We start from the raw sequence: 24,075 nt of genomic DNA on the forward strand, positions 1-24,075 counted from the left end.
ATGCTTTAGGGTTGAAAAGTTTAAGAATTAGTGGAACCAAAATGGAATATATCGAATGTAAATTTAAGGAAGACTCGATTCTTGATAATATGTAGTGACAACGCTTGATTACTCAAAATTATCATTTTCACCATTTAGGATCAATAATACAAAAGGGTGGAGAGAAAGATTGGGATGAGTAGAATTGGATCGGGTTGGACAAAAAAATGGAGAGAATAGTGGCATCTTATAGATAAAAGAATAACACATAGGTTTAAAGGAAAATTTTATAAGACTGTTATTAGGCCAACTATGCTTTATGGAACTGGAACTTTGTCTTCATGTAGTGGAAAGGAGAATGCTAAGATGGATGGTTGGAGTGACTAATAGAGTTAGATGGATGCAACGGTGAGAAGAGGAAGTTTAATTTCCAAAGAAGGTAAGAGAAGTAAAGGGGAACAAAAAATAATGTGGGATGAAGTATAGTAGGTGACATGACGGCTAATAGAAAGGAATGGAGACAGAGAATTCAGGTGGCCGACCTCATTTATATGGGTTCTATTCTGTGATGAATATTTTGGTGGAAGATGTAACTTGGCCTGGTTTTACTATTTCCACTCTGTTTTTTGAGTCAAAGACTCAAATAAGTATAGCTCAGGAGTTTTGAACCTGTCAATAGAGTTATGGTCAAAATTTGGTAAAATAGGATGAATGTGGGCATGGTAATATTTGTGGAATCCCTATTTAAGCCCATGGCAACGTTAAACGAGCCCTTGGCCAACTGAATTTTGAACATAAACTGTCAAACTTGTCATGAATTGTAATATACTGTACTTTTTAAAGTGATGTGGTTGCTAGAAGATGTCAATGGCCAGATTGTGACCATAAACTCTTAACATTGGGCTTAACTTTTGATAGTTTGAACTTTGGTTGCTAATGTCTTACTGAAATGAGCATTTGTTCTTTTTTTAATTTGTGATCTTACATTGTCAGAATTAGGATTCCAATTATTACTCAATTCTACTGTTTTTTTCTACCTCCAAATTAATGGCGTAGTGGGTGATGACAATGATCTGTGATCATAAACTATGAGTGAGTAGGTATATAATAAACTATGGATATTCTGGAAATTTAGATCTCTACTGATAATAGGTGTGGTTGGTTATTCTATGAGGTGATTTGCTTACTAAAATATGGGCAGTGGCTAGATGTTTGACCCATTCAACTAGTCGACACTGATTAGACCGACAACCTGCCATTAGTCATTTAAAGGAACAAGAGATTAGGAAAAGGTTAAATGTAAGGTAATGAGCAGTTGAGGAACAAGAGCTTGGAAAAATAGATGCATGATATATATATTGATATATATATATAGAGAGAGAGAGAGAGAGCTGGGCACATGCAATTCAAAATGATGATGACTATTGAGGAAAAGAAGTTGTCGTTCTTTGATTTGCAACCTTTCATTCTAAGTTTTGATTGATCACACACGCACGGGAGATGAGGCCCCTACTACGCCTGGTCCTTTTCGGAGTTGGAGTTGTCCCCACCGGCAATTATTCTGTGCTATGGACCACATGCCTCCACGCACTCACAACTAACATTTCTACTTTACAACATACATACACTCACAATTTGTATATGCAGGAGCTTTGAATTCTCGATTTAATAATAGATTTAATGATATTGTAACATCGTAGATGTATTGTAGATGCATTGCATGACTGTTGCCAGTTTGACGATAGTATATAAGTGTTGTTTTCTCTGTTAACAATTTAAGTTTGAATGCATGCTGTCTCACACTCTTTATCCTTTCTTTTTTGTCCTAATTTGGTAGATAAATTAAATTTACTAATAATTTTACATAATACATGTTCTTATAATCAATACTAGAAAGCAGTTGTTAAAACTTATTTACCAATGAAAGTTTTACCTCATATTAAAATTAGTTAATACAGCATATGCTTAACCAATCCTTGAACATGTGGGTAACTCCAAAATTTTGATAATTATGAATTTCGTGTTAAAGCACATAGAACATACGAATCTATACCATCACAAATCTACGTGCTTCATAATCACATAGTCCACGAAACACTCTCACACTCGCTTTACAGACTGTTAATCCCATAAAAATGAACACCACTTCAATAAATTTAGGGTTTAATCTGGTCATCACCCTATACCTTTTTCTTTTTAAATTGAAAGTATTGTACATGGGGGTCCTCCAAAATTTTGAAGTAACTTCTTGTACAACCCTAAGAAAGTGTTACACATATATACACACACATGCACGCATATCTTGTGATACAAATATACTGATAGAGAGAGAGAGAGAGAGAGAGAGAGGAGCATGAATCCAACGAGAGAGGTACATTTCAATCATGTCATCTTACGCATCTGCACGAATTAAGTGCCTCTATTCAAATTTCACATTCCCATGGTGGTGTGATAATCAGCTTTATTTTTCTGAGGTCTGTCCAAAAACAACAAAAAGCAAAATAAATGAGAGCTTTGAATTGACTTGAATGCTGGCTAAACTCGTGCAAGTCATAAGGTGAGGCATGGGTCGGGGGTTTCAACTTCTGCTTTGTCCTGGGAGAAGAGAGAGAAAGAGAGAGTCAAAACTCAAAAGCATTAATGAGCTTGGTCCAACTGACACCTCCTCGTGCTATCTCGAACAATGTGTTTTGCACACAGTCTTGGTATATATACAGTACTGTAAATATATATATACAAATAGGTATAGTACAAAATTATATGGAGAGAGAAGTTGGGTTGAGAGGATAAATTATTGAATACCCGGAGGAATAGTGAGAGCCTTTCGATTATGGTTGTGGTGACTACATCCAAAGGTTGGGATGCCCTGGGTACCATACCCCGGGGTATCGAATAATTACTCGGTTGAGAGGGAGGAGGGAGGTGTGTGAGATAAGGATTTCTTCGGAACAAGGGAGGTCCTGCAATCCATCCATCATTAATATGGTATTATTATTAGTGAAAGAATTCAATTTAATAATTGGTGGGTATATAAGATATTTCTTTTCTTAAAGAGGATCTTTGTCTAAGGGAGATATGGGATGTAATAGCAGGACCGCAAGTATTTTGTGTGAATGATTATGACCGTTCATGAGCGAAGAATTTGGACTTAGGGGTGACTGGGTGGGTAGATTCAAGACATTTGCACGGAACAATTCACAACACACAATGATACACTTTTGCGTATTGTTAAGTCATTCCATAGAGTATAACACTTGTTCTCTTATCATGTTTCCCATCTTCATCCTTGCCTGTATTGCATTGAATCTCAACACGCATGCCCCGTGGAAACGGTACCCTTTTGGGATTATATAATTTCAAAATCAGCCCATCTGCCATACCCATGAGCTTTTTCATGAACTTGTTTGAACTGTTGTTGTGGTGATACTTTACGTAGTGACAGCATTTTGTTGGCTAGTTAATTAATTGATATAGGTTTAGTAAGTAAATTTATTGATCAAGAACTTTGTAGCCTATGTTTGAAGGTTGAAACTTCAAATCTCCAAAAGTAACAAAAGTGAACAAGAAAACAAGGAGAGTGATTTTATCTTATACATGAGAAAGTTCATATATATATATATATTAAAAATGGATATAATGGCGTTGAAACACTATTTATTACAGCAACAAAATTTACCACAGATAATCGAAGCTCAAAGAAAAGATGTAAAGAATAGAAATGGTCCCTTTGAATGAATAATGTTGTGGAACCCAAGAAGAATATATTGCAATTTGTGCTTTGACTATGGAAGGAATCAACCCCAATAAGCCCTATATTCGGGATCTTCCTATTCTTTTATACCCCCTTTGCCACACACTTCCATCGCTGCCTTCCCCATCCAAATGCCAAGGTCAAATCAGTCACAAACATGCTGAACTACACGACACTTTTATTTTGCATGGAGGAAATATTCGGTGTATCGCGTACAAAGTAAAATAATTCATTCCACCAGTACTTATTCATATGTAAATACGTATGACTTGAATGTGGTCGGTGGTGCAGAGTAGTGCTTCACGTCTTGCTGCTTTTGAAACTTGGAACATATCCCTTGAAATCTTTGTTCCTTTTGAAAGACATTATTTGGATGGCCTATCTAGAAAGGCAATCAAATTTCTTATAGCATTCCTTACCAATGATTTCGATCACTTTACAAAACTCTCATTATCAAAGAATTCAATCACAACATTGTATGGTAAACAGTTTTATGAAGCTATTATACGAAAACAGAGTAAGAAAAGTTGTAATTTAATATATATATATATTTTCAGAGTTCATCATTGATTTATTTTTGGAAAGGCTATTCAAAGGAAACTTTTGGGGTCAAAGAAATCTGCATTGAGCCTCAACCTCATTTTGTTCACTTGGGTAGTTGAGTGGGGGCATCAACAAAATTGGTAAATATCCAAAGCTCAAAATTAGATAGAATGGATGAACACAAGTGGAAGGTTAATTTGGTGAATTTCATATAAACTGTTAGACATATTTTATTGGTGTCTTGGAATTAGAATTGAAAAAAGCTGAGTTCAAAATTTAGAATTAATTTTTCTCCAATTTCAATTTTACACAATTATTAATTTTATGCAACCAAATATAAATATAATTTGAGAGTTTTGAAAAAGAAAAAATTACATTAAGATCTCCTATTGATAAGTTATATTACAAAAAGTTCTCTTACTTTTGAAAAATAACACTAACCTCGTTTACTAGCGAGAGAGGATATTTCCTGTGATATACTACTTGTATAGTGAAAATGTGTAGTAGTATTACTTTTATTTATTTTGTTATGGACCCTCTCAAACTCATTAGATGCCTAATAGTAGTAGTGAAGTAAAATATACACAAATGATTGCCTTTGTTGAAAAATAGGATGGCAAAAAAAAATAAAAATCAAAAAAGAAAGAAGAAGAAGAAGCAAGTAGTCACTTTTCATTGCCTTGGTGAACATCAAAAGTTGCACACAACTTTTTGTTCATAAATAAAGTGCATTTAAACCCCCCTTGATTTTCATCGCATAAACCCTTTTTATTTATTTATTTTTATCAATAAACCCCCTCAATTAATTGAGGAGATTGCTTTTTCATTTTTTTTTTTTTTTTTTTTTTCCAATATTCCCACTAACTAAGTCAAAGGGTTTTATGCAATTTGTCGTCGAGGGGGTTTTATGAATTTAGCAAAAAGATTTTTTTTTTTGCCTTTTCCAAATAATAATATTTTAATTTATATTTTTTGTTACATGTATACTATACTTGTAATTAAAGAAAAGCATAAAAAAAACTAAAAAATTAAAATTTATAATTATGAGTGAAACTGCAAATAAATTAAAATCTTTTATGTTTACTCATTTTAAATATTATAATACCATTATTATATTTTTTATTTTATATAATGTGTGTGTGTGTGTGTATATATATATATATAAAAGTATATGAGATGGACATTTGATCAAAAAATTAAATCAACAAAAAGGAATTTTAATTGCAAAAAGTAATTGATTGTTTTTCTTTAATTTTTTTAAATTTTAAAAAAATAGGAAAAAAGTATATTAAAGGATTTAACTATGCTAGACATATGCTAAAGAAATATAATGTAGTTGCACTCATAAGTATATTTTTTACTTTTTAATTTTATTTTTATTTTAAAAATATATATATATTTTAATTAAAAGTATAGTGAAGGATGTAATGAAAAATATAAGTTTAAATATTATTATTCAAGAAAGAAAAAAAGAGAGAATGTTTTAGCTAATTCACACAATTAGACAAATTGCATAAAACCCCACTGTTATGTTGATCACTTGGTTGGTCGGCATATTTTTGACAAAATATCAAAAAACAACCCCGCAAGGTGAAAGTTAAGGAAATTTAAATGCAATTTACCCTTAATAGAATATACACTTATATATATATATAGGAACAATTTGGATGAACTGAGGTTCCATTCAAGGATTTTCGTTTTTTGGTGGGTAGAAAATTTGGTGAGAAGGACATAACACACTGTTATGTGGTTTTTTTTGTGGTAGTGATCATAGTGGTCCAGAAGACCAGTTTATTATACACATGGAAGATTATTTATTTATTTTTTGGGCAATTACTGTAATACATACTAAGGGAATAAAATTACAGAAAAAAAAAAGTAGAACATACTTTGGTCCATACCGAAAATCAATTTGTATTATTGCTCTACTTATGTTCCAGTGGCTTTGAACTTTCAAAGAATGATTTGATCTAATTGATTGCAATTACTTCGAAAATAAAAGAATATTTTTCTCAATCAATTTTAAAAATATTATCACCATCACATCATTTTCATTTTGGATAAAAATTCTAGTTGACAAGAGAGAAATTGCAAGCCTAGCTAGAGCTTTATTTGAAGCTCACAAAGGTAGGGAATGCAAGCCCAGTACAATACCTTAACATTTTAGGAGTGTGAACATGGCAGTTAAGATCATGAGATTGGAATTGAATTTCAATTTTAGAAACTGAATTAATTTAAGGCGAAATTTCAATAAAGGTTTTATTCCACTTCAACAACTTGACTAGTCTAAAATACAAGCACGAAAAATTTATAATATATATATTTTTATAGTTATATATAAAATATAGACATATTAAAAAAAATTGAATGCCACATTCTATTTTAAATGAAGTGTATATAGTTTTACTAAAATTTGGAACAATCCAAAAAATTGGTAAAACTCAGTATGGTGTCATGTGAATTTTTTATTTTTATTTTTTTACAAAGCAAACACAACTAAGAGTATCTCCAACCGTTGTGTATATATTTTTTTGTATAAATCTGATGTGTCATGATGAATTTATACAAAAATTTCAGATTATTTAATTTTAACTCCAAAGGTTGTTTTAAACCTTTTTTTTTGTAAAAATACCTCTCAATGACAATCAACCATGTATCATGCCAGGACCCATATAACTTTTACAAACTTACTTAATATATAGTTGATTCTTTAATAGAACGAGAAAGAGGGATGAGAAAGAAAATATGTTTGCAGTGTAAAAAAGTTGTATAAAATATACAATCTTTTTACACATTAGTGATGTGGCAATGTATCTTAACAGACTGCTGGAGATGGAAAAAATTTACATGTCATAGGTGGCAGTGTATATTTTACACAAAATGTTATTTTAATAGACCGCTGGAGATACTCTAATTACAATAAAAGTATATTCAATTGACGTTCAATAAAGTTAGGCAGAGCAACATTATTTGGAAGAGTAATGATACTTGCACGGATTACTTAAGCAGAATTGTTAGACCTACTATATATGATTGGTTATTAATGCATTAGATGAGGAAGTGGAGGGTCTCATTTTTTATATTTGACATGCATTGACCAATCAAATATAATAAATCTAATAATTCTACCTAAGTGATCGGTACAAGTATCATTACTCTTATTAAAAATACCTCTAAATTAAGAAAAAACTTATCTAATAAAAAAAAAAAAAAAAACTCAAGAATCTCTTTCATATCATAATAAAAGAAGTCCAAGATCCACACAAACTTTTTTCAACACAAAAAGCATGCATTGACCAATCAAATATAGTAAATCTAATAATTTTGTCTAAGTGATCGGTGTAAGTATCATTACTCTTATTAGAAATATCTCTAAATTAAGAAAAAACTTATCTTAAAAAAAAAAAAAAAAAAACTCAAGAATCTCTTTCATATCGGAATAAAAGAAGTCCAAGATCCACGCCAACTTTTTTCAACACAAAAAGCATCTGCTACCATCAATTAGTCCAAAAGAGAAATGTTGTCCATGGCATGACTTTTTTAACCCATTACATGGAGGAATTTTCACTTTCAGTTCCGAGAACCCCAAAGGGTGGAATTGGAAATGATCATTAGTAAAGTTTCTATTATTAATTAACGTGCCAATTCTCTTTCCAAAACGTAACTAAAGGTATAATTTAACCATAGGCATCCCCTGAACTAGTAGTGTGTGTGTGTGTATATATATAGTAGTATATGTAATATCGTCACTATCAATATAAGTGCTTCCACCATAATAAACACCACTTATACATTACCATTATAACTTATCCAAAACCTCCATCACCATAATTGTGATAAACCATGTTGTCCAGTACTAATGCGACCACTAGGACTGTATTATCATCACCATCACAATTTATATCACTAATGATCAACTGAAGATGATGTTTTGATAGAATTAATAATTGAATTAGGCAAGGTTCATTTTAATTGTTCTTTTTGTTTTGTTTTGCTTGTGTGTGTGTGGGGGTAAGAAGACACACACATGCATAATTTCTTTGTTCAATTAACGCTAATAATATATCTGCACCAAGTATCTTGACAACCATCAACTATATTATACTGGGATCAATGGCCATATATGATTATGTTTTTGGTTGTATGTAATTTTTAGGACCAACTCAGCATAAGTACTTGTCTGTGCCAAGAACAACAGAATAATGTAGTAACTAGCTCTCGTGGTTTCAATCCAATTTGGTTGTTTAGTCTCCACTGGTGGATTTTGTTTTTTTTCATGACGCTACTTTAATTTTTGTTAATTTCACATTATAAAGATTTAATAATAAAAAAATTATATTAAAAAGTACATATAGCAACTCAATGCTCGATAATATTGCAGAAACATGCATATCATTAGCTTCTTTTAAAAAATAATTAAACAAAGATCAAATGAATAATAGTGATATAGTCCTTGTAAAGAAAAACAACTACTGCATATGTTAACAAAAAATATACACTATTGTTGGCAGGGGTTTACTGAGAGCTACATACCCAAAGAACGCATAATTGTAAGGGTTCTCGCGTCAAAAAAAAAATAAAAAAGATAAAATACTAGCAGTAGTATAATATATTTTAGTATAATATATACTATAATTTGTGGCCTGCACACCTACCTAGCTAGTAGTACCCAGTGTAGAAGTCTAGATCCTAGTAGGTAGGCTAGGTTCATTTTCATTTCCTATGTCTGATAAAGCCTGTTTTCCAACTTGTCTAAATAAACACAACATAAACTCTCTCTCTCCTCTCTATATATATTGGCATCAAGACTAGCTACCATTTGGTGGTGCCTTCCAAAGTTCCATTAATTGCACAGAAGTTTTAAAGTTGCTCTCATTTTTCAACTTCTACACAACAACAAGCTAGCTAGAGAGAACCTAATCAAACCAAACCAAACCAAACCAAGCCTATGTCCATGGCTGGAGGTTTTTGGATTGCCTTGTTAGTTGGTTTTGTTGGATCTTTGTTGGGAATCATTGTAAACCATTTCTTGCCTTTGTTCCTCAAGTTTGGTCTTGTTCCTAAAGGGACTTTTGGGTGGCCTGTCCTTGGTGAAACACTTTCTTTTTTGAAGCCTCACCCTTCCAACTCTACTGGCACCTTTCTTCAACACCATTGTTCTAGGTAAATAACAACATATTTTTTGTAGGTCTATATATACGTATACGTATACGTATACGTATACATATACATATACTGATGTTTTAAATTCTTGACTCCAAACTCATGCTGTCAATTAGTTATATATGTATTTAATTCATTGTTTTTGAAAGCTCTTTAGTACAAAACTACATATAGTCAGGGTTTATATATACATATATATATACTTGTTCAATTGTGTAAATGGACACCTAAGAGGTGGCATGAAAGGGTTTTTGGTGTTTTTTCAGGTATGGGAAAGTGTTCAAATCCCATTTGTTCTTCTCTCCCACAGTGGTGTCATGTGACCAAGAGCTGAACTACTTCATACTACAAAATGAAGACAAGTTATTCCAGTGCAGCTACCCAAAGCCCATCCATGGAATTCTTGGGAAGATTTCAATGCTGGTGGCAGTAGGTGACACTCACAAGAGGCTTAGAAATGTGGCTCTCTCCCTAGTCACCACCACCAAATCAAACCCTCAGTTTTTAAATGACATAGAGAGGACAGCCATTGACATACTTGATTCATGGAAACATAAACACCAAGTCACCTTCTGTGAAGAAGCTAGAAAGGTATATATATATATGTTCAATATTTTATACCATCTTTTAATATAATAGTCTCATATGTTTTGGTTGTTTTGAATTTGTGTGTTACAGTTTACATTCAATGTAATAGTAAAGCAAGTGCTAGGTTTAACACCAGATGAGCCAGAAACTGCAAAAATTCTTGAAGATTTCCTCACTTTTATGAGAGGACTGATTTCTATTCCACTCTATATTCCTGGGACTCCATATGCAAGAGCTGTTAAGGTGATCATGTAGCTAAAATTAAAATTCGCTTTCTCTATTACTTAAAAGAAAGTTTAATTGGATATATATATATATATATATATATTCCTTTTCTTTCTTTTACTGCAAAAAGAAGGCATGTGACCAACTTTTTCTTTGATGACATCTTTACAGGCTAGAACAAGAATATTTTCCACTGTCAAAGCAATTATAGAGGAAAGAAGAAGAAATGGTGGAAAATCTAACAAAAGTAGTAGTGATTTTCTGGAGATACTCCTATGTGTTGATACCTTATCTGAAGATGAAAAAGTTAGTTTTGCTTTGGATTCTCTTTTGGGTGGCTATGAAACTACCTCTCTCTTAATGTCCATGCTGGTGCACTTCCTTGCTCAATCACCTACTGCACTTCAACAATTAAAGGTGCATGCTTGTTTTTTTTTAGTCATGCATTTCAAACCAATCTTAATTAGAGATTAATTCAACTCAAATATAATACACTAATACTATATGTTCTAGTTTATTTGTTTTATGTTTATATATTTAAATTTAGTCTTTTCAATATAGGTGGAGCATCAGAACATAAGAAACCTGAAGAAGAAAGATGAGTTTTTAAACTTGGACGATTACAAGAAAATGGATTTCACACAAAATGTAATATTTTCTTTACCATATATATATATATATATATATATATTTATAATATTGATTTTAAGATGTTAATTTTATTATTCATTTTAAGATGTTAATTTTATTATTCTCTTTAATGTATTTTTCTAATTGTAGGTCATTAATGAAGCTCTTAGATATGGGAACGTTGTCAAATTTGTGCATCGAAAGGCTCTCAAAGATATCAAATTTAAAGGTTAATATCCACCTTAATTTGAAGATCACAAAACATATATATATATATATATATACACACACACACACCATAATGCATGCATGAGCTTTTTGAATTTTTTATATACTTTTATGATCTGTACTAACAAAAAAGGTCTTGGCTTTTTTTTTATGTGTGTTTGTTTCAGGTTATCTAATTCCATCTGGTTGGAAGGTCCTACCAGTTTTCAGTGCGGTTCATTTAGACCCTTCTCTACATGCAAGTGCTTTCGAGTTTCATCCTTGGAGATGGGAGGTAATCATATTAAAAATCTAGTTGGTCTGTCCTACTATACACACACACACACTCACACACACACACACAAACACACAGTCACACACGCATATATGGTTTATAAGTGATCCCAATAATTTAGTGGTTGAAAACTGGGCCCTGATTTGCATTTTGTTGTGTAGACTTAGATGCTACATGTGGTCCATTTTTAATCAAAACTCTCTAAATAAATTGGACCAGTAATCGGGCTATGACCTAGGGTTAGGGACGGACCATTTCTACTCAGAAAAGGAAGGGGTACGATTATGCCCTACTATTTTTGTCATTTTAATATATTTACTACGAAATAGGAGTATTACCTTTGTTTCTCCCTGATTTTTTTTTCGGTAATTAAGAATTGTGTTCTACAGAATAAAACATCAGTGTCTTATGAACAAATAATGAAATAATTTTATGAATAAATAAATTCAGAGCCAAGATCAAACATGCAAGAAATTCACTCCATTTGGTGGAGGGTCCAGATGCTGCCCAGGATCTGAACTTGCTAAGGTGGAAGTCGCATTCTTTCTCCACCATCTAGTACAGAATTTCAGGTAAAGAAATAAATCCTCATCCTGTCAATAACATATATATATATATATATATATATAACATGCTAGTTTTATCTTTGTGTAGATGGAGTATTGAAGATGGGGACCAACCCATTGCATATCCGTACGTAGAGTTTCAAAGAGGATTGACACTAAAAGTGGACCACTGTTCCAAGTGAGCCTCCATTTTTGACGTCTAAGGTTGAAAATGATACCCATCAAATTGAAGTTTTCCATAGAAGCACCACTAATGTTTTATGATCGATCATCACTCTTTTCAGAATCAGATGGATTCCTATGCAGAAATTCCTTGGTAATGAGAGAGGCTTCACTATATATGTAAAATTAATTTCTGTAAGCGTTGTAATTTTAATATTTGCTTCTCCACATAAACAATAATCAGGAGAATTTCCGTCATGAAATCGTTTAAATATTAGGTGACAATTACAATATTCAAAGAATAGCAGAAGCAGAATTGAAGAACGTACATGAGGGGGTGTGACGAAATCTAAAGTTATATTAATGGGGCTTCAAATATAATTAACGAAAATGGAAAGGACCAAAATGGATTTTTTTTTTTAAATTATAAAAAAGTGTTTCCAACTCAAATCCATGATCTAACATCTAGTAACTTGAGCTTTTACTTATGGCACCAAGCAATGATCTATCTCGAAGTCATTGAGATGAAAGTCAAGTTGTTGTTGGTAAATTCATTTGTGATACTTGTTAATTATGTTGTTACTCCACATTTTGGTTCTCTAGCTTCCATAGCTATTTGGGCTTTGCTTTGTACCATTTTGTCTAGTGAGACTCCACACACAAAAAACCCAAACCACTATTTTGAAACAAGTGAATATATAAAAATATCTAAATTATTTTTTGTCCTCTTTTAAAAATATTTGTTGTCCTCTTTTAAAAATATCTAAATTATTTTTTGAACTTGAAATACCAAATATTTTGAAACAAGTGAATATATAAAAATAAATTATTAATATAGGCCACACGGAGTATATGCTTGTATATTACTATTAAATTAATAAAATTAATGATATATTTTCAAAATCCCCTAAATTCATCCTTGGTTTATTATTCACTAACAGTAACGGGTCTAATATATTCTAATCTGTCACATTCTGCCAGCTAAAATTCAACAAAATTCCTCTGTTTCTGAAATCTATTTCATGTCTTACCCACTCTAAACAATTATTACTCCTTACCCAATTCCATATTCGCCGCCCTGAATTTTCATATTCAAATGGTACATATTGGAGTTAATATATTTTATATTAACGGAATTATTAGACTAAAGTGTAATATGTCAAAATCTTTTCATTGTATAAAATACAGTACTTGTCAATAGTTCAAACTTACTTCCCCTTTTCACGCAACACAGAGTATCACTAGTGATGCTACACGTGTATTTCTTGTCTCCTCAAAGTAAATGGTAGGTGTTTGTCTTTATTTAACAAAAGAAAAAAGAGTTAAAAAATTACATAAATTTAAGTATAAGTTTTTGACCAAAAAAAAAAAGATTAAGTTAATTCTAAACGGCCATCAAAAGATCCGTCAAACCACCCAAATCAAAGGCTGTAATTGTCTCATCCAGTGACTTTGGTAACGTCTGAAATCTAGTCAAAACACCCAATTTAATAGTACACTCATATATATATATATATATATATATATATATATATAATCATTTATTCCAATGAGAGAAAATTCCATACTTATTAGATTGTGAAAGGACAATCCTATTATTTGGTTTCGTTTCGTTAATTAGCAAATCATAAGCCTAATATATTAGTACATAGTGTAGCCTCTCTCTCTGCCGCCTGCTCAAACTCCTTTCTCTCTCCTTTTCTTTGGATCATCCGTTGTTCATCTTCTCTCAAAATCCCTTTAAATTTCCCATCCTATTACGTCTCTCTCTCACTTCGAAGTTAATTTGATGCAGAGGTATATGTTAGAGAGAGAGAAAGAGTGGGGTTTAATTGTTTTTCAGCTTGGAATTGAAATGTGAGTATATCAAGATTTCATCGCTCATATATAATTAATTGGGTTGAGTTATAGTGTAATATTAATCATATCAGTGTTGCTAATGTTAGTAGTATTGGTTACTTAATGAAGTTTTAGATATACAACTTGAGTAGCATGAAGTGCTGCCTCTGTAGTCTTTACCATTACATTTCATGTCCATACAAGAATGTATCTCTATATCTATAAGTAATAAACACATACATGTTAGTTTCTATGAATGAATGCGTTGTAATTTTATTGTATGATTTACAGGGCTGAAACTTGAATTCTGCAATGTTCGTTCATATAATATCAGCTTTCAATGTCAATTTTAGAAGATTGGGCCTTTGTTTGGGCTAATTCGAAATTTAACAGAATTTTGGCCCAACACTACCAATAACCCTTTGGTTGCTTTTAGTTTCGTACGAGTACTTTGTTACTAATGCAAATTCTGATTATTGAATTGCAGGGTGTGGAGGAGGTGCATGCAAGCAACTAACTTCACGATCGGACGGTCAGGGCTTGATCTGCCTGGCTCCCTGGATGCCATCTAAGAAGCTTGTCTTAAGATAGGACTCTCCTCCTAGTTGGCATCAGAGGAGTCACGCAGACACAACGACTGACAGCCAGAGATGATCATAACAGTTTTTTTTTTTTTGCTTGGCTGCCCCCTATGTCAATTTACATTTGACGAATGCTCCCATGTCATGAAAAATTATCCTTTTTGTTAGACAAGGTGGGTTCTATGCTGAACTGTAGTGAGACCTACATTATCTAACAGATGAAATTTTATATATAATTGACGACTATTATCATCATTTCTAAGCTTGTTTTTAAACGGGTCATGTCTCATTGAATTGCCTACTTTCAACATTATAGTTAGTGGTGTAATGAGCAAGGGGGCCATTGCATATATATCATTACTTGCAAACAATAATGCCCGGCCAGAAAGAGGGTGCAGCTGTTCTGACATTCAACAGACTTTACTGGGCCGGGAAGGGAAACCAGCTGTGTGGATCCGAGTCCACTATGGGTGAGCCCAATTCAAGATCTTAGTTCTCTTAAATGATCCATATGTGTAATGATTATAAAGGGCCCGTTTACTAACGCTTTCGTTTTCTTATTTTTACTTTTACTTTTTTGAAATGAAATAGAAAGTCAAATGGTGTTTAATAAGAAAATTTTATTTTTAATATTTTGAAAGTAAAAAACAGAAAGGAAGTTTAATAATTTTGATTTTAATTTTGCTTCCTTTATCTTTCTCTCTCTATAATTTTTATTTTTTATTTTTTATTTTTATTTTTATTTTTTTTTCTCTAACTGTGTCTCTCAACGCCGGATTAACTTGGTCATATCCGGCGAGCCATTAGTCGATCCATTGTCTAAGCCCGTTCCCAGAGCTATACCCCTTACATATGGTATGACTGGCTCTCACGATCTCTATTATTGGGAAGATTAGTCTGAGGCCCTAATCTTTCTATTTATGGTATTTTTGGACCTGGAAGGTCTAATCTTTAGGGATCAAAATCAAAAGCTTGCCTTATAGGGTGAGAGTTAGCTTGATCCTTACCTCGCGGATCTTGAACAGAAGCATCTTATGCTTCAGAGATTTCAAGAAGAGGCGAGTCTAATATTCTTTTTTGTTGACTTTTCGTGTCTTTTCTTTTTCAAAGATTTTTGACTTTTGAAAGCAAAGTAGAAGATGCTCAATTGCCAGATTCGTTGCCCACATCGTCATAGCCTCGTCGCCGATTCGGCAGAGAATTCCGTTGAATTTAACTTCTTTGAGGAGGAATTTCATATTAACCTTGTTCTTTCAAAACAATGAAGGGGTTTCAGTTTTCGACGGTGTTTGGTAGCAATTTGTGGTGGTAGAGAGAAGAGAAGAGCGATGATGGTGGTGGTTGTCGGCAATGGCGGTGGTTGTCGACGACGAGGAGGTGGCAGTGGCAATGACCGTGGTGGAGAGGAGGTGGGTGATATAGATGATTAGTTTGGATATATATATATATATATATATATATATATATATATATATATATAGTACTACAGTCGAGAAAGTGATTTCTACAAACAGTGTAGAAAATATAGAAAGTGAGAACTCTCTTCACAAAATTAGAAAGTGGTTTCTTAAAATAAAAAAGTGAAAGTATTTTACTAAACACGATTTTTACTTTTGATTCTCAATTTTCGGAATCGACAGCAGAAATCAGGAATCATTCCTGTTAGTAAACAGGTCCAAACTATTCTGATTTGTAGTTTGTTGTCTTTCAAATCAAGTGACCAATAATGGGCTTAGTGGTAAGAAAGAGTTAATATAGATGTTCAAACACTTGTTCTCTATCTTGGTGCAAGATTAATAAAATTAAACATGCTTGCTTTGAAGTAAAAAAAAACAAACAACCGCAGCTCTGCAGGGTTTGAAACTGCCGTACCACAATACATACACTAAGTTTGTTATTTATGTTCTGCCAAAAAGGCTGTGTATATATATATATATATATATATATTTCAATATATACCCATAAAATATTACTAATGCCCCCTTTGAAATTATTACAAAATTTCAATCTTGTGCTCCTTACCTAAAGTTTTAGGTCCCGCCCGACTCCTGCACATCATACATATATATAAACATGAATTACTAATTTGACTTATCAAAGTGGACATGTATTTTGGTAACAAAAGTCAAATTTTTGTTGGAAGGTTAAATAAACTAACACATATATGTAGACGGTAGACTTGCCAATAGATTAGATTTTGATTCCAATCCGATAACTCTCATAAGGATTGAAGAATTAATTCATATTCCATTAACGATTCAAATTCAATAATAAGTTAGTTAAAAAAATTAAAGATGAATTATGATCTAAAAAAATTAACGATGAATTATGATCGACTCGATCCGATAATAATCCACCTGATTCGATAATAATTCGACACAAAATAATATATTAAACATATATAATCTAGTAAAAATGACGAGATCAACATACGCAGCCTTTAACTGTGATTAGTCATATAATGGAATTCACATGGTAGGCCCCAAAAGTCATCCCCATCGTTCCTGAATCCTCGCATAAGCACCCCAACTCAAGTGACACGCAACAAACGTGTATATATATATATATATATATATATATATATATATATAATATGATAAATGAAGATGGACAATCTTCCTCTCAGTAATAAAAAACGAAAAATTAATAATAAAAAATATGTGATTCTTAATTATGCAAAGAGTAATGCTATTAAGGGTGTTCCCTTGAGTATATTGACGAGCTTTCCTTTTGCAATCGGAGTAAAAAAAAAGATGTTTTGTACCATACATGTCCTGCTTGTATTCTCACTACTTCTTAATGTTTTGTATTACTTTCTCTGTCCCGATATATATGTAAGTAGAATTCAATTTTTTACGATAGTGGAGTTTTAATAATTTTTTTTTGTATTGATAAGAATGGAATTTCAAATATACTCTTACTAAAAGACAAAATAATTTTTCGTAAATAGTTGAGTTATTTAGTTAAAAGGATATTTTTGAAAATGTCATAAAAAATAGTGCATTCAATTTTGAAATGAGACTTGTTTTTTGGGACATTCCAAAATAAATAAATGAACAACTATTTTGAAAGGGAGGGAGTAATAAGATTCATGTCATCATAAGTAATTATGAGTATGCCAGATAGGTAAAAAATAATACACTACTTAAATGTTTTGAAATCTAAAAACTCGTTAAAAAAAAAAAAAAATTTGTCTAATATATACAAAAATGCCATAGGCGTACCATGATTTTGGCTTTCTTAACTAACCAAGTTTTGAGAAAGGTGGAGAATATATATACCACTAAAGTCAAGTCTTTGATTATTAGATCCTAAAATTATTAGGCTCGAAATCAACATGGTTATGATTTTGGGATTTCAAACAAGAAAAAGTTAGTATTGGTGCTTGGAATGTCATAAATTTCAATTATATCACGCTCAAATATACGCAAAAAAAAAAAAGAAAAAAAAGAAAAAAAAAGAGAACAATTAATACATTTCTCTCAAAATAAAAATCGGAAGGTAGTTTCCTCTCAAAAAATTGAGTATGCTGAAATCATGCATACTCAAAATGTGTCAAATGATGTTAGATGACTAAAATTGAAAAGAAAAGTGAACGAAAATAATAATAATAATAATAATAATGTTTGTAATTAGGTTTGAGAGGTCCATCTCGTGACTTGAGTAGCCATTTTCAATTGTCAAGTTAACTAAGTTTGAAAGATTTACATGTACAGATAAGAAAACATACTATAAAAAACAAATTAAAAACCAGTACGTTTCAATTTTCAAACGATTACATAAATTATCAACTCATAGGCAATGGACACTGAAAATACGTACTATGCATTATCAACTCTTATCTCTACCGACTATTTTTTTTTTCCCTTGTATTGCATCAAAAAGTTGAAGCATTCTTTTTCTTGGTTTCACACTAGGCGGAGAGAGACGGATCATCTTGTGAAAGTAGTGTGAATTAGTAATCTTAAAACTGGAATCATCTACTTAAGTCAACCAGAGAAATAAGGTCATGAGTCATTATTTATTAATATTTGGAGGAGGACTAGACATTTCAACATCAACCCATGGCCCACTGTTGGTATACTGGTTGTATATACATACTTATTAGGTAGGGACGAGCTCAGCTGTAAGGTTTATGTTAAGATTGAACCCACACCAAAAACTATATATATATATACACATGTTCAAATGTCAAACGGCTCTGAATTTCTCTCCTCCCTATCTTTCTCAAAATCTGATTTGACTTTAGGATTTTTGAGTATCAAATCAAAACTCTGATCTGATTTAGGATTTTTGAGCATATTTAAATACACGATAATATATCTTAGGAAAAATTTAATATAAGATTGTCATCTTCAACACAATGTCAACATTTTCAACTAACAATTGCAAAATGTCCCAAGCTCTCTCATGGGTCTTCCCAAAAATTGGGGCTACCGGGATGTGGTTATTGAAGGTGACTGTCACTCTGTAATGAAGTTGTCTGCCTCTGTGGATGCTCTAAATGTTATTTTCTCGGATGTTTCTTCTCTTTTAGAGGATTGCTTGGGTTCTTCCCTTGCTTGGACTCCTCGTGGTTGTAACAATGTTGCTCATTTAGTGAGTAAGCACGCTTTGAACGCCCATTTAGGCGATTTGGAGTGGAGCATTTGGCCCCGTGGTTGTTTCATGCTCTACTCTTTGATTATGTTTTTTCTCTTTCTTGTGTATTTTTTTTCGTCTTTGTCAAAAAAGAAAAATAAAAAAATAAATCTTATGGTTTAATATTAATCATATCAGTGTTGCTAATGTTAGTATTGTGTACTTACTGGAGTTTTAGATATAGAACTTGACTAGCATGAAGTGCTGCCTCTTTATTGTATGAATGCAAAATGCAATGTTCATATGATATCAGCTTTGAATGTGCATCAATGTCAATTTTAGAAGCTTGGGCCTATATTTGGGCTTATTAACAGAATTTTGGCGCAACACTACTAACGAGTTTTTCGGTGCTTTATAGTTGTACTCTGTTTGTCTGGAAATAACCAAGTGCTGCTCTGTTTGTGGGTTCATTCACAAAGGCCTAATGCAAATTCACATTAATGAATTGCATTTCTGTAGAACAGGGTGTGGAAGTAAATGAAGAGGGAACCAACCAACCAACTTCATCGGACAGTCAGGGCTTGATCTGCTCTATAAGGCCCACATTATCTAACAGAAGAAGTTTTATAATTGCTAACCATCATCATCATTGTTTCTAATCTTGTTCTTAATTAGTCACGTCTCATAGAATTGTCAAACTTTCATGATAACATTATGGCCTAATGTGCAAGGGGGCATTACATATCATTACCTCTAAAAAAAATGGGTCACCATGCAGAATTATTTGCTTGTGTGTCATGTCATAATTGATTGGAATTATGTAATAATTTCTCAATAACTTAAAGTCAAGAGAGATCATATGACTTGGGCGATTTGCCCAATGGTTAACAAGAAGTATGTTATCATTATAGTATTTTGCAACACTTGGCTACAACACCTAAACTTCATCTATATTGTTATATGATACTCTTATAATTGATCCATATATGTAATGTGTTTAAACTACTATTCTGACTTGTAGTGGCGGCCTTTGCCATTCTTGAAAGTTTGTTGTGTTTCAAATCAAGTGACCCGCCAATTAAAGCCAGTCTAAAAGGACTTACCAATTTGAAAAAGTTAATACAAGATTAATAGACCGTTGACGTAATTAATAGTAGTACACAAAACAAACAAGGACAGCTCTGCAGGGTTCGAAACTGCCAATCCAATACATGGACTAAGTTTGTTATTTATTATGTTCTGCCGAAAAAAAGTGTACATGTATATATAATTAGATTGCCTCCCAAATAAGCAGCATCAGCTGGTATTATTCCCTCCTCTCCTGCAAGCAACACAAATTCCTCTAAAAAGCAACACAAATTCCTCTTCATTACAATCACATAATAGAGCAAATGGGGTCTTGGTCGGGGTATTCCCAATATTCATAAATCATTCGGCAAGGCGGGTATTGGTAACAAGGAGTCCGAATCAGGGGAGGCTGCACAACATTGGCCTCGATTTTCCTCGGTTCCGGCTTCTTCTCACCAACTGCAGTGACGCTTACCAGCTCCGCATAGCCCACGTTCTTTCTCAGCGCCGTCGTCAGCACAACCGCGTCCACCCCATCCCCGGTTACCTCTATCTGGTTCTTGTCCGCACCCTGTAAAGCTGCTGACTCCACTCCTGCACAACATACATACATTTAGCCATACATATATATAAATATGTGTACGTATACTTTTTAAATTCCAAGGGAAATTGGAAAAACTACAAGCTTTACTGATTGGAAAAAAAAAAAAAAAAACTGTTATGTTTAAAGAAGAAACCAAATTTACCTGAAATACCAACTACTATCTTCATGGCTTTGGAACGAGACTTCTTTCCATTCAAGCACACCTTGATGACTAGCTTTTGCTGCAATCAAAAACCCAAATCACATTCAGCTTATAATCATATAAAATCCATTGTAAGTGCATTCTATTTCCTCATATACACTTGCATAAATAAAATTATATATATATACCTTCATTTTGATCCTCCGGCCTCCTGTTTGGTAAATATGATGAACAAACAAAAAAAACGACAGAATAGATGGAGTTTGAGAACGGTGGAGCGGTACTTGAATGTGTTGGTGGTACGAGTATGTGAAGAAGTTATGGCCTCTATTTATAGTAGTAATCTGCTTGATGGTTACCTAAATGGATTCGATCAACATAGACAGTCTTTACTACTGTGATTAGTCAAATACTGCTAGGCCCCAAAAGTCGAATCCCCGCAGAAGGACACGCAACAAACGCTTATATTCATATATATATATATATATATTGAATGAAAATGACAATATTCCACCGCTCAACTGTGTGATATTTTAATTATATAAAATAGAAACCATGTAATATTTTGAGATATACACCGTATATGTTTGGTATAATGAATAGAGAAAGTACGTACGGACAAAAGCTACTGACTTTCTTTCCAGGACTTTTCAAACAGACTTATGATGAAAGTCAAATGTATACAATATTGCTCGCTAAATGTACAAGTTGAACAAGTTTAACTCGAACTCGTCTCAATTTAATATTAGATCAAGACCAGCCAATCAGAGCAAAACTTGACCTCATTTCATCTTCGGTCAACCTAAACCCAAAAAGTTTTGTAATTAAAATGTGGGCCCAAAGATTTTGTTTATCATATATGTGACATAAGAATGCAAAAGAAATAACACACACTTCAAACTATAATACATGAAAGAGAAACATAAAAGAATGAGAGAAAGAGAGTTTAATCCACCTCCAATTACACCTAGATATATAGCTCTTTATTAATTTTATGCAATCACAAAATGGAGCAATTAGGGTCATGGCTGGGATATTGCCTACATTCATTTTGTGGAATTACATAATGGAGCAATTGGGGTCGTGGTTGGGGGTATACCGTTTCGTAATGAGGGTAATTAGAGGGGTAAGAGGTGTAAATCAGGGGAGGCTGCACAGTGGCCACATATTTGTATACTTGTATCTCATTTTCTTTTGTCTCATCATCTTTCTTGTCATCATCATCAATCGCACTGATGCTTTCGAGCTCGGCATAACGCACTTTCTTTTTCAGCAATATCATGAGCTCAACCGCGTCTATCCCATCTCCGGTTACCTCTATCTTGCTCTTGTCCTCCCCCCCGTAATGCTGCTGATTCCACTCCTGCACGTACAACACACATAGCCATATATATATATATATGAATATCTATAAATATCAATTAGACACAATCCTCGAAAGCATGAAATTTCATCAAGCTACATGTGTTCTGAATGATTGTTCTAAGATCAACTAAAAGAATATATATAAATTAAGCACATGCATGTTTGGTTCACTTTTCTAGTTTCATACAAGTTAAGTTCGGTTCAGTTTTATTTTTTCATATAAAGTGAAAATAAAGGAGGTACGTGACTTTCTTGCCTACGTATCAAATTTAAAAATAAAAAAAAAGAGCAAGGACAATCTAAAATGTAATGAGACAAAATTTTATGTTTGACACAATAAAATATAATTAATTTAAAATAATATTTTTTAGGTAATACACACTCTATGTCCATCGGATTCAAACCCTCACCTCAAACACCCCCCCTCAATTTTTTTTCTTTCTTTCTTTGAATTCTCTGAAATTTGTTTTCCATTAATTTTCTGAATAATTGAAAAGTGTTTTTAGAGTACTAAACAATACATGAAATTATGAAGAAAAAAAAACAATACATGACCTAGGGTGCCAAAAGTTTTGTTACCTGAAACACTAACTACAATCTTCATGGCTTTGGAACGACACTTCTGGTCCTTCATATGCACTTTAATTACCATCTTTTGTTGCAATCAAATACACAAGCAAAATTAAATTTAAGATGTGTGTGTGTATATATATAATCCTTTTGAACTGCAGAAATAGCAATTTGCTACACAGAAATACAAGTACAAGTCATTCCTACGTGACCAAATTATACCTTCATTTTGGTGTGGTGAATATGATTGACCAAGAAGCTCCCACAGATATAGTTTGTTATAAATGAGAATGCTGTGCAAGATATCTCTATTTATAAGTGATTATTTATAATAATTACCTCAAAAGTCATTTTTGAGTAGGTGAAGTCTGACCGATCACATATTATTATGTTAGAAATACGGCCAAATTTAACAAATTAAAGCCCAAAATGTCATCTTCAGTACAACCACCCAAAGAGTAAATTATTGGGTACTTGGGGCTATTGATAATGTAATACTTACAGCGAATGATGAGTTACTATTTTTTATTATCAATAAATTAAAATAGTAAATTTTTGTCCACCGTACTAGATGGTTATCTGAGTATGCAATAATTTTTTTTTAGGAGGAGGCCGCAATGTTGTGAAATTAAGTTGAAAAATAGATCATATATACACAGGAAGAATATGCAAATTAATTTTGCTTGATTCACTTAATACTAAGGTCACGTTTAAAGTTAAAAAATTTTACTTTGATGATTAGAGACTTCAGAATAAATAAATACTGGTATATAATATCTATCAACCTTCACACCATCCATTATATTATAGGACTGACCTAGAAAATAAATAAATAAATTTATATATATATATATATTATATTATATACACTAAGTTTGACATTAGACACTTTAGTTAAACTGTGTTTTCATTAGTTTGTAAGAACCATATTGATGTTTTATTTAGGGCCGGTTAGGTAACCATAGTTACTTTGTATTTTTGTTTTGACTCGAAACATGTAGAAGCAATGTTTTTGCTTTAAAGCGTGTCCGACATTATTTCGAAAGGTTGTTTGATAACGTAAATTTATTACAAAATTTTTGGAAGTAAAAACATGAAAGCATATTTGGTAATATATATATATATATTTTAGCAGTGCTTTGCTACAGTGCGAAAGTAAACTAAAGTATCATTTATGTACTTCCGATTTTGGAAGCGCTTCGGTACTATTCAAATA

The 24,075-nt window shown here is 32.5% G+C and overlaps 2 protein-coding genes across 2 annotated transcripts; one reads left to right on the forward strand and one right to left on the reverse strand.

Annotated features, from left to right (window-relative positions):
- Positions 1 to 8,739: 8,739 nt before the first annotated feature.
- LOC132308683 (cytochrome P450 724B1-like) lies at positions 8,740 to 12,372 on the forward strand. Its single transcript, XM_059806854.1, has 9 exons — positions 8,740 to 9,436; positions 9,703 to 10,027; positions 10,115 to 10,267; positions 10,421 to 10,666; positions 10,811 to 10,897; positions 11,030 to 11,108; positions 11,275 to 11,381; positions 11,832 to 11,953; positions 12,036 to 12,372. The coding sequence occupies exons 1-9, from the start codon at positions 9,222 to 9,224 to the stop codon at positions 12,127 to 12,129; spliced, it is 1,428 nt and encodes a 475-aa protein (XP_059662837.1). The 5' UTR covers positions 8,740 to 9,221; the 3' UTR covers positions 12,130 to 12,372.
- Positions 12,373 to 20,209: 7,837 nt separating this feature from the next.
- On the reverse strand, positions 20,210 to 21,213 carry LOC132310489 (heavy metal-associated isoprenylated plant protein 16-like). Its single transcript, XM_059808660.1, has 3 exons — positions 21,113 to 21,213; positions 20,925 to 21,003; positions 20,210 to 20,772 (listed from the first exon to the last, which is right to left on the reverse strand). Exons 1-3 carry the CDS (start codon positions 21,116 to 21,118, stop codon positions 20,486 to 20,488), a joined length of 372 nt encoding a protein of 123 aa, XP_059664643.1. The 5' UTR covers positions 21,119 to 21,213; the 3' UTR covers positions 20,210 to 20,485.
- Between the last annotated feature and the right edge of the window lie 2,862 nt (positions 21,214 to 24,075).

This window comes from Cornus florida, unplaced genomic scaffold, assembly GCF_030987335.1.
Source record: "Cornus florida cultivar Cherokee Brave unplaced genomic scaffold, ASM3098733v1 CherokeeBrave_3.0.0_Hap2_Chr05, whole genome shotgun sequence".
NCBI lineage: Eukaryota > Viridiplantae > Streptophyta > Magnoliopsida > Cornales > Cornaceae > Cornus > Cornus florida.